This window comes from Geotrypetes seraphini, chromosome 2 (assembly GCF_902459505.1).
Source record: "Geotrypetes seraphini chromosome 2, aGeoSer1.1, whole genome shotgun sequence".
Classification (NCBI taxonomy): domain Eukaryota; kingdom Metazoa; phylum Chordata; class Amphibia; order Gymnophiona; family Dermophiidae; genus Geotrypetes; species Geotrypetes seraphini.
The window spans coordinates 80,516,795-80,531,214 of NC_047085.1; the positions used below are offsets into that span (position 1 = coordinate 80,516,795).

Sequence of the window (14,420 nt, forward strand, 5' to 3'; positions counted from 1 at the left end):
AGGTTCTTTTTTTTTAGAAAATGTGCAAACCGAGTGGCTGATTAGACAGCGGTAGGACGCCTACCGTTGCCTACAATCAGGATGCCATTAATAGAATTTGCCCCTAACTGAATAGTGCCATGGCGATCATAGCTGATATTCAGTGATACTGCTGGTTAAGTGCTGCTGAATATTAGCCAAAGATAGGTTAACTGGGCAGGAGCTCCATGTATATTCATTAGTGTTATCCTGAAAACTTGACTGGCTGGTGGTCCCCCAGGATAGGGTTGGAAACCATTGGTTTAAATCATTTTGAATATCTACCTCTTGTGTTGTTTTTTTCCAAAGCTTAAATCCAAACAGACATAAGGCATGTTTATTCTATCATTTGTATTTCACCATATGCCAATGTGTCTCTGTCTTCATTAAAACCATCTGTTGCTCCAACTCAGTTGCACCAAATATCTTTTTTTTTAAAAGAACAAACATGAAACATTTTTATCCTTCATATTTTTTCCTTCAATTGGTATGACATTTGTGCAACACTTTTTTTATTAATAGATAAATGGCAAGTTATGTGAAGTTAATATCAGAATATAATAGTACTCTAACATTTTTGTATGTTTACTTTGCTGTATTTACCATATTATGTTTTTGTTTTTAGCCAATCAAAAACCCTCCTTCTGGGAAGAAGTATGTTAGATGTCCTTGTAATTGTCTTCTTATCTGTAAGGACACATCACGGCGAATAGGATGTCCTAGACCTAACTGGTAAGTGTTAAATTTGCTTTAGTTTTAGTATTTTTATTTTTCATATGTGACTCATTAAACTTATAGTGTGAAAGTAAAAGTTTTTGGACTTCAAACATTATTACTACTACTACTTATAATTTCTATAGTGCTGAGAGGCATATGCAGCACTTACATTTAATATTCAATAGATGGTCCCTGCTCAGAAGAGTTTACAATCTAATAGACAAAGCATCTCAGGATTGGGGAGTTTCTGGTAGAAGGAATGATACAATGGGAGTGGGTGTTAAGAGTTGAAAGCAGCTTCAAAGAAGTGACAACAGATGAAGAACAACTGACTCATTCAGTCATCCCAGTTACTCTAGTCTAGATCACCAAGGATATATCGTAACAGCCAGTTAAAGAATCCTGATCACTTGTAGGGTATTACTTGTTATTCAGATCAGTTTTTGTTGTCCTTCTTACCGTATACACTCCAATATTAACTGACCTGAATATAAACCAAGGTAACCTTTTTCCCCCAAAAGAGGAGAAAAAAAAGTTGACTCGAATATAAAATGGGGGGTGCCTTGCCCTGCCCAGCTCTGCACTCTGTTCTCCCTCCCTCGCTGCTCTGCCAGGCTGTGCATCCAGCCCTCTCACTCCCTGCCCTGCCAATCCCTGCACCCAGCCCCACTCCCTCCCTGCCAAGTTCTGTACCCTGTCCCCCCTCCCTCCTGATGACTTGCAGTCCTCCACCTGGCCTGCCATGAGATCTGGTGGTCCAGTGGTGGCTGGGACAGGAGGGATCCTTCCTACCTCCTGTCCCAGCTGATTCTAAGAATTTTTACCTCCCTTCCGCCTCCCCCATGTACCTTTAGTATCCCTGGTAGTTTAGCGGTGAATCGTGGCAGGAGCAACCTTCCTTTGCTCCTGCCCATGCAGAATCGCTGGCTGATTGGCTGCTATGAGTTCTTGCGGTCCCACAAGAACTCGTGGCAGCCAATCAGCTCACATCTATGCGTGGGCAGGAGCAAAGGAAGGTTGCCTCGGATGCCATTCATTGCTGGACCACCAGGGACACTAAAGGTACACGGGGGAGGCGGAAGGGAGGTAAAAATTCTTAGACTTGGCTGGGACAGGAGGTGGGAAGGATCCTTCCTGTCCTGACCACCACTAGACCACCAGGGATATTAAAGGTACGCAGGGGAGGCAGTTAGAAGGAAACATTTCTTAGAATTGGCTGGGATAGGAGGCGGGAGGGATCTCTCCTGTCCCAGCCACCGCTAGGCCACCAGGTTTAGGAGGGGGGTGGGTCAGTGCTGACCCGAATATAAACCAAGACCCCCATGTTTGTGCCAAAAAACTCAGTTTATATTTGAATATATATAGTAATTTTCTACCAATGAGGAAGACAAGTATATAAATGAAAGTTCCCATACTTAATCCATTAGCCAACTCCATTAGCCAATGGCAAGCTTTGTAATAAATCTAAGTAGCTACCAAATCCATTGAGGCACTTGCATGAACATGTGACCATGTGTTTCCAAATGGCCTTTCTGAATGATACCCAGCCACTTCCAACCTGCTGGCATTGACTCACTTGATTTCTGAGGAGTTCTAGTCTACATTGTGGCTACCTTGTGTTGCTTGATTGTGCTCCCTTTAGTTGTTTTTTTTTTCTTTTCACTTTGTTGAATGAGATCTGGCTACGTGTTGGGCTCCATCAAGGATCAACCTCATGATTTTGGTACTAGAGGCTGCCACCATGAAAGCTGCACAGCCAAGGTAAAATCCAAGGAGATGTTATCCTTTGGACAGCAGAAGTAGACACTTACTCCTGGAGGTTCCCTTTGAACTAGCATAGAGTATGGTCTTGATTAAAGACCATATATAAGCAGAACCAGGAAGATACTCTATTGGGTTTGTCCTTTGGATTCTGTGTGTCTAGTCTTGCTTCTACCTTCCATTCATTATTATTGAATCTAAACTGCATCTGGATGTCTGCTAGTTCCTGACTGCACCTGGTTGCTCCAGTACGTTCCTGGCTGTAGTCTACAGCTCCTGGGGTCTAGCCCTCTCTCAGGTTAGCTATCAATCCAGGGTAAGACTACAGGCCCTGATACTATATCAACTTTCTGGTGTTGACAGAGGTAGTTTCTGTGGAGTTACAGCCTGCTTTCAACCCTATTCCAACCATGGTCCACAAATTTCTCCCAAACATGCTTGAATTCTTAATCATATACACCAGTTTTCTAAAAAATATCCCTAGTTTTACCACTGTACTAGTTTGTATCCCATCTATCAACCTCGCATGAAAGAAGTATTTTCTCTGAACCTTTCTCCCTCCAACTTGATATAACAGTTTTGCCTGTAAAATTTCAGGCCTGTACCATTTCAGTAATACTTCCAAACCAGTTCCATCCTTTTAATTTCATTACAGAGAGGTAATGGCTTCTAGAACTAAACCATGCTTGAGATGGAATGCCACCTATGCAAAAGTAATGTTATCTTTGTAATCATGCTAATGATACTTCTTGTACAATCCCACTTTATTCCGGGACCAGTGGGTTATGCATCTCTAGCCGCCAGGCACTGTAGAAAGCTTCAGTTAATTGAATTCATAACCCCTCCCCTCTGCCAGCACATCCTGGGGCATGCTCAGTAGCATCCAGTTTTTGCTTTCTACATGCCAAGCCTGTAGAGGTTTATTTCTTATGCTCGTGTTTTGCGGGTTCCGGGGTGCTCTTGCGTGCAGTTCCTTCCTTCTTCAGAAAAGAGTTGCTGTTTCTATGTGTTTCGGGTAGTTCGCCTTTTTAGCGTTTGTCCATTCCGGTTGCAGCCAGGGACCAAGTTCTGTGGTCCTTGGATGAGAGCAAGCTCTTGTGGCAGTTCTTGGAGGTATTCTCCAGGTTTTGGGTCTCGGACCTCGGCCCACCGGTTGGTCTGGTGGGTCCTGCTAGCAAGGGCTAGCCTGCTTTTGGGGCTTCCAATTCAAGGGAGATTTGTGCGACTGTTCCTACAGCTTATATAGCGGCAGGAGAGGAGCTTCTCCTAGGGTTGTGGGCCCTTTCTACCAGGGGGGGGTTTCCCCCTGGACCAAGTAGTTGGTGGTCCCCAGGATAAGATTTACTCTCTCTGCATGCCTTCTCCAGGTTTTCCAGGATTGGTGTGGCGACCAAGTGGGATGACACTTTTGGTGCTTCGGTGTGGGCAGCGAGCTCATCAGTCTCACCCTGAATTTTTTTGGGGGGACTGCTCTGTTATGTGGGATTATACAAGGATGAAAGATTAGGTTCTTACCTCTGCTAATCTTCTTTCTTGTAAATCTACACTTTATTCCGGGAACCTGCCCTATGTATGTCTGATTAGCTGTTCACCTGCCTGGAAATACTGGTAAGCTGGATTTATGTTTCAGTCCTGCTTTTATGAGAGTACCATTTGCTAGATCTAGCAATATATTTGGGGGTTCCCTGAGTTAGCGCCCCCTTATTTCAGTGCATGTTATGTCTCCCTCCAGCACTGTTTTGTAGTTCAAGTTCTAATGTGTGATAACCTGCTTTACAGCTTTCATTTTTGCTGTTTTGCATATGTTTATATAAGCAGAATTAATCATTTAGTGGGGAGTTCCCCGTTTTCCCTCTCTCTTGTTTCTGTAGATGTTCCCGGCTGCTTGGATACTGACTGGATGCTACTGAACATGCCCCAGGATGTGCTGATAGAGGGGATGGGCTATGAATTCAATTAATTGAAGCTTTCTACAGTGCCTGGCGGCTAGAGATGCATAACCCACTGGTCCCAGAATAAAGTGTGGATTTACAAGAAAGAAGATTAGCAGAGGTAAGAACCTAATTCTTTTGCTCTATTTGTGCACTTAAGCATGATTCTAATTTTCACCATTGTTTTATTACATTGACTGACTGGTTCTTTTCAGGTCATCTTTACACAACTTCTCTATGCCTTCATCCTCTCCCGCATGGACTACTCTAACGCACTGTTCATCGGTCTAACAGTGAAAACATGCGTCTGCTTCAACGTGTACAAAACACAGCAATCAGACTTCTAAAGAACCTTCACGCCCGTGACCCAGTCTCTCAGGTGCTATCATCAGCCCACTGATTACCCGTAGTCAAACGCTGCATTTTTAAAGGCTTGATATTAGCATACAAGACCTTGCACAACATGACGCCCAGCTATATTTCAACTAAACTTCCTCCATATGTACCGAACAGGCCATTCCGCTCCCAGGAGGAAATGCATCTACAAACACCCCCTGGTCGTGCCCTCCAACTACAGAACACCAGATGATGATCATACTCCCATTCTATACCATACCACTGGAATAAACTAACCCTCAGATCAGATCCCTTGAAGAGCTCCTGAACTTTAGGAAAGCAATAAAAACTTCTCTTCACCTAATCCCCTGCCTGATGCCTTATAGGTAAATAAGAAATGTATATGTATATTGAACTAGATCCTCTTCATAGATTAAGCTAGGAAGATCACACTGTATCATAAGTAAGACAAATTGTTAACTGTCCTTGACTATATACTATGTATGTTAACCTGTAAATCCGTTCTGAGCTCGTTGGGTAAAAAGGGATAGAAAATGAATTAAATAAATAAAATGACTAATCCCTGTTCCATTTTTTTTTTCTTTAACAATTTACAGTTAATTTTCTTTTAAAGCACTGATTAAGTTTATGAACCACAAGTATATAACAATAACAATTATAAGCTCTTACCCTGATACCTTTGTTTTTTTGAAAAGCGTTATGGGCAAAATGAGACACAATAAAAGTACAAAATAGGAACAATAATGTTAACTCGAAAACAGTGTATGAAATAGTACATGGACTCTTTGTTTCCTTAGCATAATTAATTGCCTATTTAGAATAAGGTGCTTCCAGTACTGGATGTTGCTAATAGATTTTTGCATCCTAAATTCATGATTTCTCACTTTTTTTTTAGCTGTGGTGTACTGCAAGAATTGATTTTTGGGCCAGTTCTTTGTAATGTTTTTGTTAGTGATATGGATGATATCAAAATCTGCAGCAGGGTAAGCACCCTGGAAAGAGTGAAAAACATGGGGACCAATCTAATGATGCTTGCTAATTTACCCCATCTTTTATGAACGCATAGCGTGGGTTTTAGCACTGGCAGTGGCGGTAACTGTTCTGGTGCTCAGGAATTCTATGAGTGTCGGAGTAGTTATTGCTGCTGCCGGCGCTAAAACCCATGCTATGCATTCATAAAAGAGGGGGTTATTTAATTAATGCAAAACATTTATTTGAACTGCAGAAACCCAAAGGAACAGTATAGTACAGGGCTGAGGTGCACATGTTTACTCTTCAAAGTTCACAAACAGGTCAGGTTTTCAGGATCTCCCTAATAAATATGCATGATATAGATTTGCATACATTAGAGGTAGTATCCATGCATATTTATCTCATGCATGTTCATTAGAGATATCCTGAAAAGCTGATCTGTTGTGACCCTCAAGGACTGAACTTATCAGGTGATGTATGTTTTTATATTGTTTTGTCTGATCCCTTATGCTTCAAAACAAAGGCGATTGAACATATTAGTAGTTGCCATCTGGATCCTTTTGAAAGTGAGGTCTCCAGAGTCTTACATAGAACTCAAAGGCCCTGATTCTCCAAAAGTGCGTCCCGATTTTAGGCAGCTGTAGACGTCCTACAGCTGTCTAATCAGCCAATCGGGATGCACGTTTTTTTAAAAAAATGCTCCTCAGGCAGGCCGCCCGGGAGAGGCGTCTTTAGAGAATCGGGTTAAATTAGACGCGGCCGCTATACTTATGGCAGCAAGGGATCTCTCTGCTGCAATATGTATAGCGGCTGCGGTTGTTGCGGCCGCCTGTCCCATCACCGACAGGAGAATGCCTAACTCCTCCTGTCGGAACCCCGAACCCCCCTCCCCCCCCAACTCGTAATCGCCGACAGGAGGATGCCCAACTCCTCCTGTCGGAACCCCGGACCCCCCCCCCCCCCCCAAACTCGTAATCGCCGACATGAGGATGCCCAACTCCTCCTGTCGGAACCACGGACCCCCCTCCCCCCCAAACTCGTAATCGCCGACAGGAGGATGCCCAACTCCTCCTGTCGGAACCCCCTCCCCCCCCAAACTCGTAATCGCCGACAGGAGGATGCCCAACTCCTCCTGACGGAAAGCCCAACGACCCCCCGCCCCCAACTAATCTCCCTCCCCCAACTAACCTTTCAATATTGGTCAGCTGGACGGGTCTTGCTGCCGTCCAGCCGACGGGTCTGCCTCGTGGAAATGAGACGGCACGCCCCTTCCCGGCCCATCCCCGCTAAATCTAAGGCCTGATTGGCCCAGGCTGTAGAAGCCTGGACCAATCAGGCCTTAGGCATAGCGGGTCCGCCCATCCCCACTAATCCTAAGGCCTGATTGGCCAAGGTGCCTAGCCTGGGCCAATCAGGTCTTAGGATTAGTGGGGATGGGCCATCTCATTTCCACGAGGCAGACCGGAGGTCCATCTCGCCCAGCGGCCCGCTCCCGCGGCAGCCCACCAGGTCCTTGACCTGTGAAGTGAATTTTTGACCTTTATAATCTACCTCTACTTCTATAACCTACCTCTGCTGCTATCTGTACCCCTCAATCCCTTTATCCTTTAGGTACCTATCCAAACCTTCCTTAAACCCCTTTACTGTGCTCTCGCCTACTACAACCTTCGGAAGAGCATTCCATGCGTCCACCACCCTCTGGGTAAAAAAGACCTTCCTAGCATTGGTTCTAATTGGATCCGCTCCAGGTGGAGATGGATATACTGTTGAATTTTACAAAACATTTCAAAATATTTTATTATCTTATCTATTAAATTTATATCAATATCAAATAAATAATGGAAATATATCAGGAACTATGGCTGATTCTGTTATAATTGTCTTACCAAAACCAAACAGGGATCCGACATTGATAACAAATTATAGGCCTATATCTTTGATGAATGTAGATGCTAAATTAATTGCTAAAGTGCTAGCTATAAGATTAGCAAAAGCTCTTCCTTTTATTATTGATATACACCAAACAGGATTTGTTGCTAAAAGACACTCTTCACATAACACTAGATTAGCATTTCATTCTCTAAATTTAGCAAAAAATTTGAATGATCCAGCTTTTCTAATATCATTAGATGCAGAAAAAGCATTTGATAGAGTAGAATGGAAGTTTATGTATCAAGCTCTAGAATGGTTTGGTATAGGACATGGTTTTATTAAAATGATTCAAACATTATATAGCTCCCCTGGAGCAAGATTAAATATAAACAATAACTTATCTGATAAATTTAACTTGCTAAGGGGAGTTAGACAAGGTTGTCCTTTATCTCCCTTACTTTTTGATATCGTTCTAGAACCCTTATTAATTGCAATAAATCAAACTAAGGGAATAAAGGGAATCACATTTTCTAATTGGGAATTTAAATTATCTGCATATGCAGATGATATATTATTATATTTAAGAGAACCAGAAGACACCATTCCACATCTACTTAATTTAATAGAAAAGTTTGGAAAGTTTTCTGGATATAAAATCAATTGGGAAAAATCTGAAGTTCTTCCAATTAATATCCATTGCACCAAAGGATTATTTGATTCATATTCATTTAAATGGAAAGAGGAAGGACTAAAATATTTAGGTATTCTTATAAAAAATACAATTGATGACACAGTTAAAGAGAATGAAAAACTTTTATTAAAGAAAATAACAGAAATGTGTGAGCAATGGAATCCTTTACATCTTTCTTCGTGGGGAAGAATCCAAACAATTAAAATGATGATTTTACCTGTGGTTTGTTATCAAATGAGTATGATTCCAATATTTTTTTCAGGGGTCATTTTATAAAAAATTAAACAGTATACTAACAAAATTTGTTTGGTTTGGGAAAAGACCAAGAATCGCTTTAGCATCATTACAAAAAACAATTAAGGAAGGAGGGGTAAATTTTCCAAATTTCTATAGGTACCATCAAGCCTATATTTTAAGACAGGGAATGTATTGGATCCTCCCAGATCTCATGGAAAATGTACCCGACTGGTTATATTTAGAATGGCGCCTCATGTTCCCTTTACATCCAGAACATTTCATTAGTATAACAATACCTAGGAGATATAAAGATCATAGAATTCTAATAGATACATGGAAAACATTAAGATTTATAAGCAATTTATCAACAGATCCATTGGCTAAATCTTTAAATCAATCTATTTGGGTAAACTCCAGGATCAAAATTGGTGGATTTAAAATAGTATGGAAACAATGGATAAAAGCAGGTATACGTACTTTAAAAGATGTAATAGTAAATGGATCACTGCTTAGTTTTTCACAATTGCAACAAAAATTTGGATTAGAAAAAACACAATATTTTAAATGGATGCAATTGAAGCAGGCCATTCAGGAAGGGTTCCCTGAATGGAAGAATCTTAACACTCAATATAGTTTACCAATCCTTTGTTTTCAAGCGGATTTTCTAGGACACCAAGCCGCAAAATGGTATAAGAAAATAAACGAATTTTTAAACAAAAAAAAGAGATCAGGACTTAGGGATATTTGGAGTATTGAGATAGGACAGATAATTTTTCCATCTCAATGGCAAAAATTTTGGTCCTGGAGAATACATACTACAAGATCAGCATCTATGAGTCAAACATGGTTGTTTTTATTACATAGAGTTTTATGGACCCCTACGAGATTACAAAAATTAGATAGTAATAGATCTAATAGATGCTGGCATTGTAGGATAGAAGTGGGGACATTGGACCATTTACTATTCTTTTGTCCCTGCATTAATTCCTTTTGGAAATTAATTTGGCCCCAAATTAATAATTTATTAGAAAATCATGTTGGTCTATCATATGATACAATATTATTTGGAACAGCAATGAGAACACAAAGTCCGATTTCAGCTAATAATAATAAACTTTTATTAATTTTAACAGGGGTCGCCATACAGCAAATTACTCAGAACTGGAAGGATTACACTAAATTGAATTACACTTTTTGGTGGAATTCAATTTGTCATATATATAAAATGGAAAAAGTATTGGCATTACAACAAGGTTATATTAAAAAATTTAATAAAATATGGGGACCATTGACAAATTATTCTACTGATCAGATATAATAACACATGTATAGAACATATAGAAGGGGTAGGGAGGGAAAACTATTGTAATATTAATATGATATAAAATTCTGATAAAGGGTTTATTTAATTCACATTGTAAGAACATTTAATAATAATTTCAAGTGTTTTTTCATAATTGAATGTATTACATGTATTTCACTTGATGTAAGAATTTAAAAAAAGAATAAAAAATATTTATTAAAAAAAAAAATAAATAAACCTGTCCCCTTTCAATTTCTCCGAGTGACCCCTGGTGCTCGTGGTCCCTCGCAGTTTGAAGAATCTGTCCTTATCCACTTTCTCTATGCCCTTCAGGATCTTGAAGGTTTCTATCATGTCTCCTCTAAGTCTCCTCTTCTTCAGGGAGAACAGCCCCAGCATTTTCAACCTGTCGGCGTACATACCTCTTAACAGCTTAGTCGCTCTTCTCTGGACTCCCTCGAGTACAGCCATGTCTTTCTTGAGGTACGGTGACCAGTACTGGACACAGTACTCCAGGTGCGGGCGCACCATTGCACGATACAGCGGCATGATAACTTCCTTTGTCCTGGTAGTGATACCCTTTTTGATGATGCCCAGCATTCTGTTTGCTCTCTTTGAGGCTGTCACACACTGCGCTGATGGTTTCAAAGTTGTGTCCACCATCACCCCCAGGTCTTTTTCAAGGTTGCTCGCCCCTAGCAATATTCCCCCCATTTTGTAGCTGAACATCGGGTTCTTTTTTCCTACATGCATGACCTTGCATTTCTCTATGTTGAAACTCATTTGCCACTTTTTTGCCCACTCCTCCAGTCTCGTCAGGTCCCTTTGCAGGTCCTCACAATCCTCCATGGTTTTGACCCTGTTACAGAGTTTGGTGTCATCAGCAAATTTAATGACCTCACATTTCGTCCCCGTCTCCGGGTCATTGATAAACACGTTGAATAGGAGCGGTCCTAACACCGATCCCTGTGGAACTCCGCTCGTGACCCATTGCCAGTCTGAGTAATGCCCTTTTACTCCAACCCTCTGTTTTCTGCCCGCCAGCCAGTGTCTAATCCATCGGTGGACATCCCCTTGCACCCCATGATTCCACAGCTTCTTTAGTAGCCTTTCGTGGGGTACCTGAGGGGCACCGAGGGACCAATCTGCAGACCAGACCTACAATCAAGAGAGGTCTGCTGTTTGCCAGGGGCCAGGATCCGGGATGTCACTGCTTGCCTTGACAGACTCATCAAGCCCCGAGATCACTTCCCCATGATTCTAATCCACGTCGGAACCAACGACACCGCCAGGAGCACCCCGGACAGCATACCTGAAGACTTCAGGGCCCTGGGGGAGAAGCTGAGGAGGATGGATGCGCAGGTAGTCTTCTCCTCGATTCTCCCAGTGAAGGGCAAGGGCAGAGCCAGAGAGGATCGAATATGGAGGGCGAACGACTGGTTGCGAGGATGGTGCAAGGAGATGAGCTTCAGGTTTCTGCACCATGGAGAAGCATTGCAAGGGCTACAGGGACACGACGGGCTACACCTGACCAGAAGAGGGAAGAATGTCCTTGGACACCATCTAGCCCGCCTACTCCACAGGGCTTTAAACTAGGTAAGTCGGGGGAGGGTACAGGCACAAACAACATACCTGGCGAACTAAACTGCCAATACTTTTTTGAGGCTGAGGTAAGTAGTCACTGAAATTCTGGGTCGGGGGTGAGTGCACACACTTTCGAGTCGGGAGTAGGGTCACATCATATTTATGGGTCACATTGTATTTCCGGGTCTAAGGGGACTACACACTGTAGTTCTGGGTCTAAGGGGAGTACACATTGTGGTTCTGGGTCTAAGGAAAGCACAAATAACGCAAATAATGCTAAAGGTGTTCAAGTAGCTCAAGCAGGAATATCCCCATTGCGATGTAACAAAAATACAACATGGAGGGCTATGTACGTCAACGCACACAGTTTAGGAAACAAGATCCTGGAATTGGAAACAGAAATAAGGAATGCCGACCTGGATGTGGTGGCGATATCTGAGACCTGGCTCACAGACTCCCACGGGTGGGATATGGTCATACCGGGTTACAACTTGCTTCGCCGGGACAAGGAGGGCAGAATGGGAGGAGGTGTAGCATTGTATACTAAAGATGACATTAAGGTCACGAGAATCTCAGATGTCCAGTATACTGGGGAATCCCTTTGGGTTAATTTGGCCAGAGGGAAGGACAAATGCTTGTATCTTGGCATAATTTACAGACCCCCAAGACAACAGGATGACCTGGATATGGAAATAATCGGAGATATAGAAAATATCACCTTGCGTGGGGACACAGTATTGCTAGGTGACTTCAACATGCCTGATGTGGATTGGATTATACTTACCTCTGCTTCCGGCAGCAGCAGGAGGCTATTAAACTCTATGAAGGGAACAAGACTCAGGCAACTGGTGTTGGAACCAACAAGGGATCAGGCAATACTGGACCTGATACTTACCAATGGAGAAAGTGTCACAGAGGTCTCGGTGGGCGACACATTGGCCTCCAGTGACCACAACATGGTATGGTTCAATCTCAGGAAAGGTTTCACTAAATCTACCACACTAACCAAGGTCCTCAAATTCAAGGACACAAATTTCAAAGAAATGGGAGACTTCGTTCACCAGGCACTACAAAGCCAAGCAGAAACTGATAACGTGGAAGAAATGTGGTCGACTTTGAAAGCCACCATACAAGAAGCAACAAACCGCTATGTTAAATCAGTAAGTAAACGGCGAAGGAACAATAAGCCACAGTGGTTTACTGCGGAGATCTCAGACCTCATCAAGGAGAAGAAAAAAGCATTCATCTCTTACAAACAATCGGGGAAGCAGTACTCTAGAGCAGACTACCTGACCAAATCAAAAGCCGTCAAAACAGCAGTCAGGGAGGCTAAATTCCACATGGAAGAGTCTCTGGCAAAGAACATCCAGAAGGGAGATAAATCCTTCTTCAGGTATATCAGTGACAGAAGAAAAAACTCAGGCGGGATTGTACGTCTTAGGAATCCAGACGGAGACTATGTGGAAAAGGATTAGGAAAAGGCCCAACTATTAAATGAATACTTCTGCTCAGTCTTCACCCGAGAAGCGCCGGGACTTGGCCCTCAGCTACAGACAAGGGTTGGCTCAGTTGACCCTTTTAGTAACTTTGAGTTTACGCCCAGCAGTGTCTACGGTGAGCTGTCAAAGCTCAAGGTTAACAAAGCAATGGGGCCGGACAACCTGCACCCCAGGTTGCTTAGGGAGCTAAGTGATGTCTTGGCGGAGCCACTGTCTGCGCTCTTCAACCTCTCCCTTAGTACAGGCAGCGTCCTGTTGGACTGGAGGACGGCTAACGTCATTCCACTCCACAAGAAAGGCTCAAAGATGGAGACAGCAAACTACAGACCAGTGAGTCTAACATCGATAGTGAGCAAACTAATGGAAACTCTAATCAAACACCAATTGGATAAGATCCTGGATGAAGAGAATCTACGGGATCCCCGACAACATGGATTTACTAAGGGGAGATCATGCCAATCCAACCTGATCAGCTTCTTTGATTGGGTGACGGAGAAGCTGGATATTAGGGAGTCCCTAGACATCGTGTACCTGGTCTTTAGCAAAGCATTCGATAGCGTACCACACCGCAGGTTGCTGAGCAAGATGAGTTCTATAGGATTAGGTGACACATTGACGCAATGGGTTGGGAACTGGCTTGGAGGTAGGCTTCAAAGGGTGGTGGTGAATGGCACCCCCTCCGAAATGACAGAGGTGATCAGTGGAGTGCCACAGGGCTCAGTCTTGGGCCCGATCCTATTCAACATCTTTATAAGGGACTTGGCAGAAGGGCTTCGAGGTAAAATAACATTATTCGTCGATGACGCCAAACTAAGTAATGTAGTGGGCAAATGCACTACAGACGAAGATTCAATGCCCGACAACATGATACACGACCTACTCCTACTGGAGCGCTGGTCTAGGACATGGCAACTCAACTTCAATGCCAAAAAATGCAAAGTTATGCACCTGGGCAGCCAAAATCCATGCAAGTCTTATACCCTTAATGGCGAGATCCTAGCAAAAACGGTAGCAGAACGAGACTTGGGGGTAATCGTCAGTGAGGACATGAAGTCTGCCAATCAAGTGGAGCAGGCTTCGTCCAAGGCAAGACAAATCATGGGTTGCATACGAAGGGGTTTCGTCAGCCGTAAGTAGGAAGTCATTATGCCATTGTATAGATCCATGGTGAGGCCCCACCTGGAATACTGTGTGCAATTTTGGAGGCCACATTATCGCAAGGATGTGCTGAGACTGGAGTCAGTGCAGAGAATGGCCACCCGGATGGTCTCAGGACTCAAGGATCTTCCATACGAAGAACGGCTTGACAAATTACAGCTATACTCGCTCGAGGAGCGCAGAGAGAGGGGAGACATGATCGAGACGTTCAAGTATCTTACGGGCCGCATCGAGGTGGAGGAAGATATCTTCTTTTTCAAGGGTCCCACGACAACAAGAGGGCATCCGTGGAAAATCAGGGGCGGGAAACTGCGTGGTGA

General features: G+C 43.0%; 1 protein-coding gene across 1 annotated transcript in view; it reads left to right on the forward strand.

Annotated features, from left to right (window-relative positions):
* The window catches only part of PIP4P2 (phosphatidylinositol-4,5-bisphosphate 4-phosphatase 2), a 95,628-nt gene that overhangs the window by 29,401 nt on the left and 51,807 nt on the right, over positions 1-14,420 (forward strand). The window contains exon 3 of the mRNA XM_033933281.1: positions 644-750. Within this exon, the coding sequence (XP_033789172.1) occupies positions 644-750 (107 nt within the window). The remainder of the gene's footprint in view (positions 1-643; positions 751-14,420) is intronic.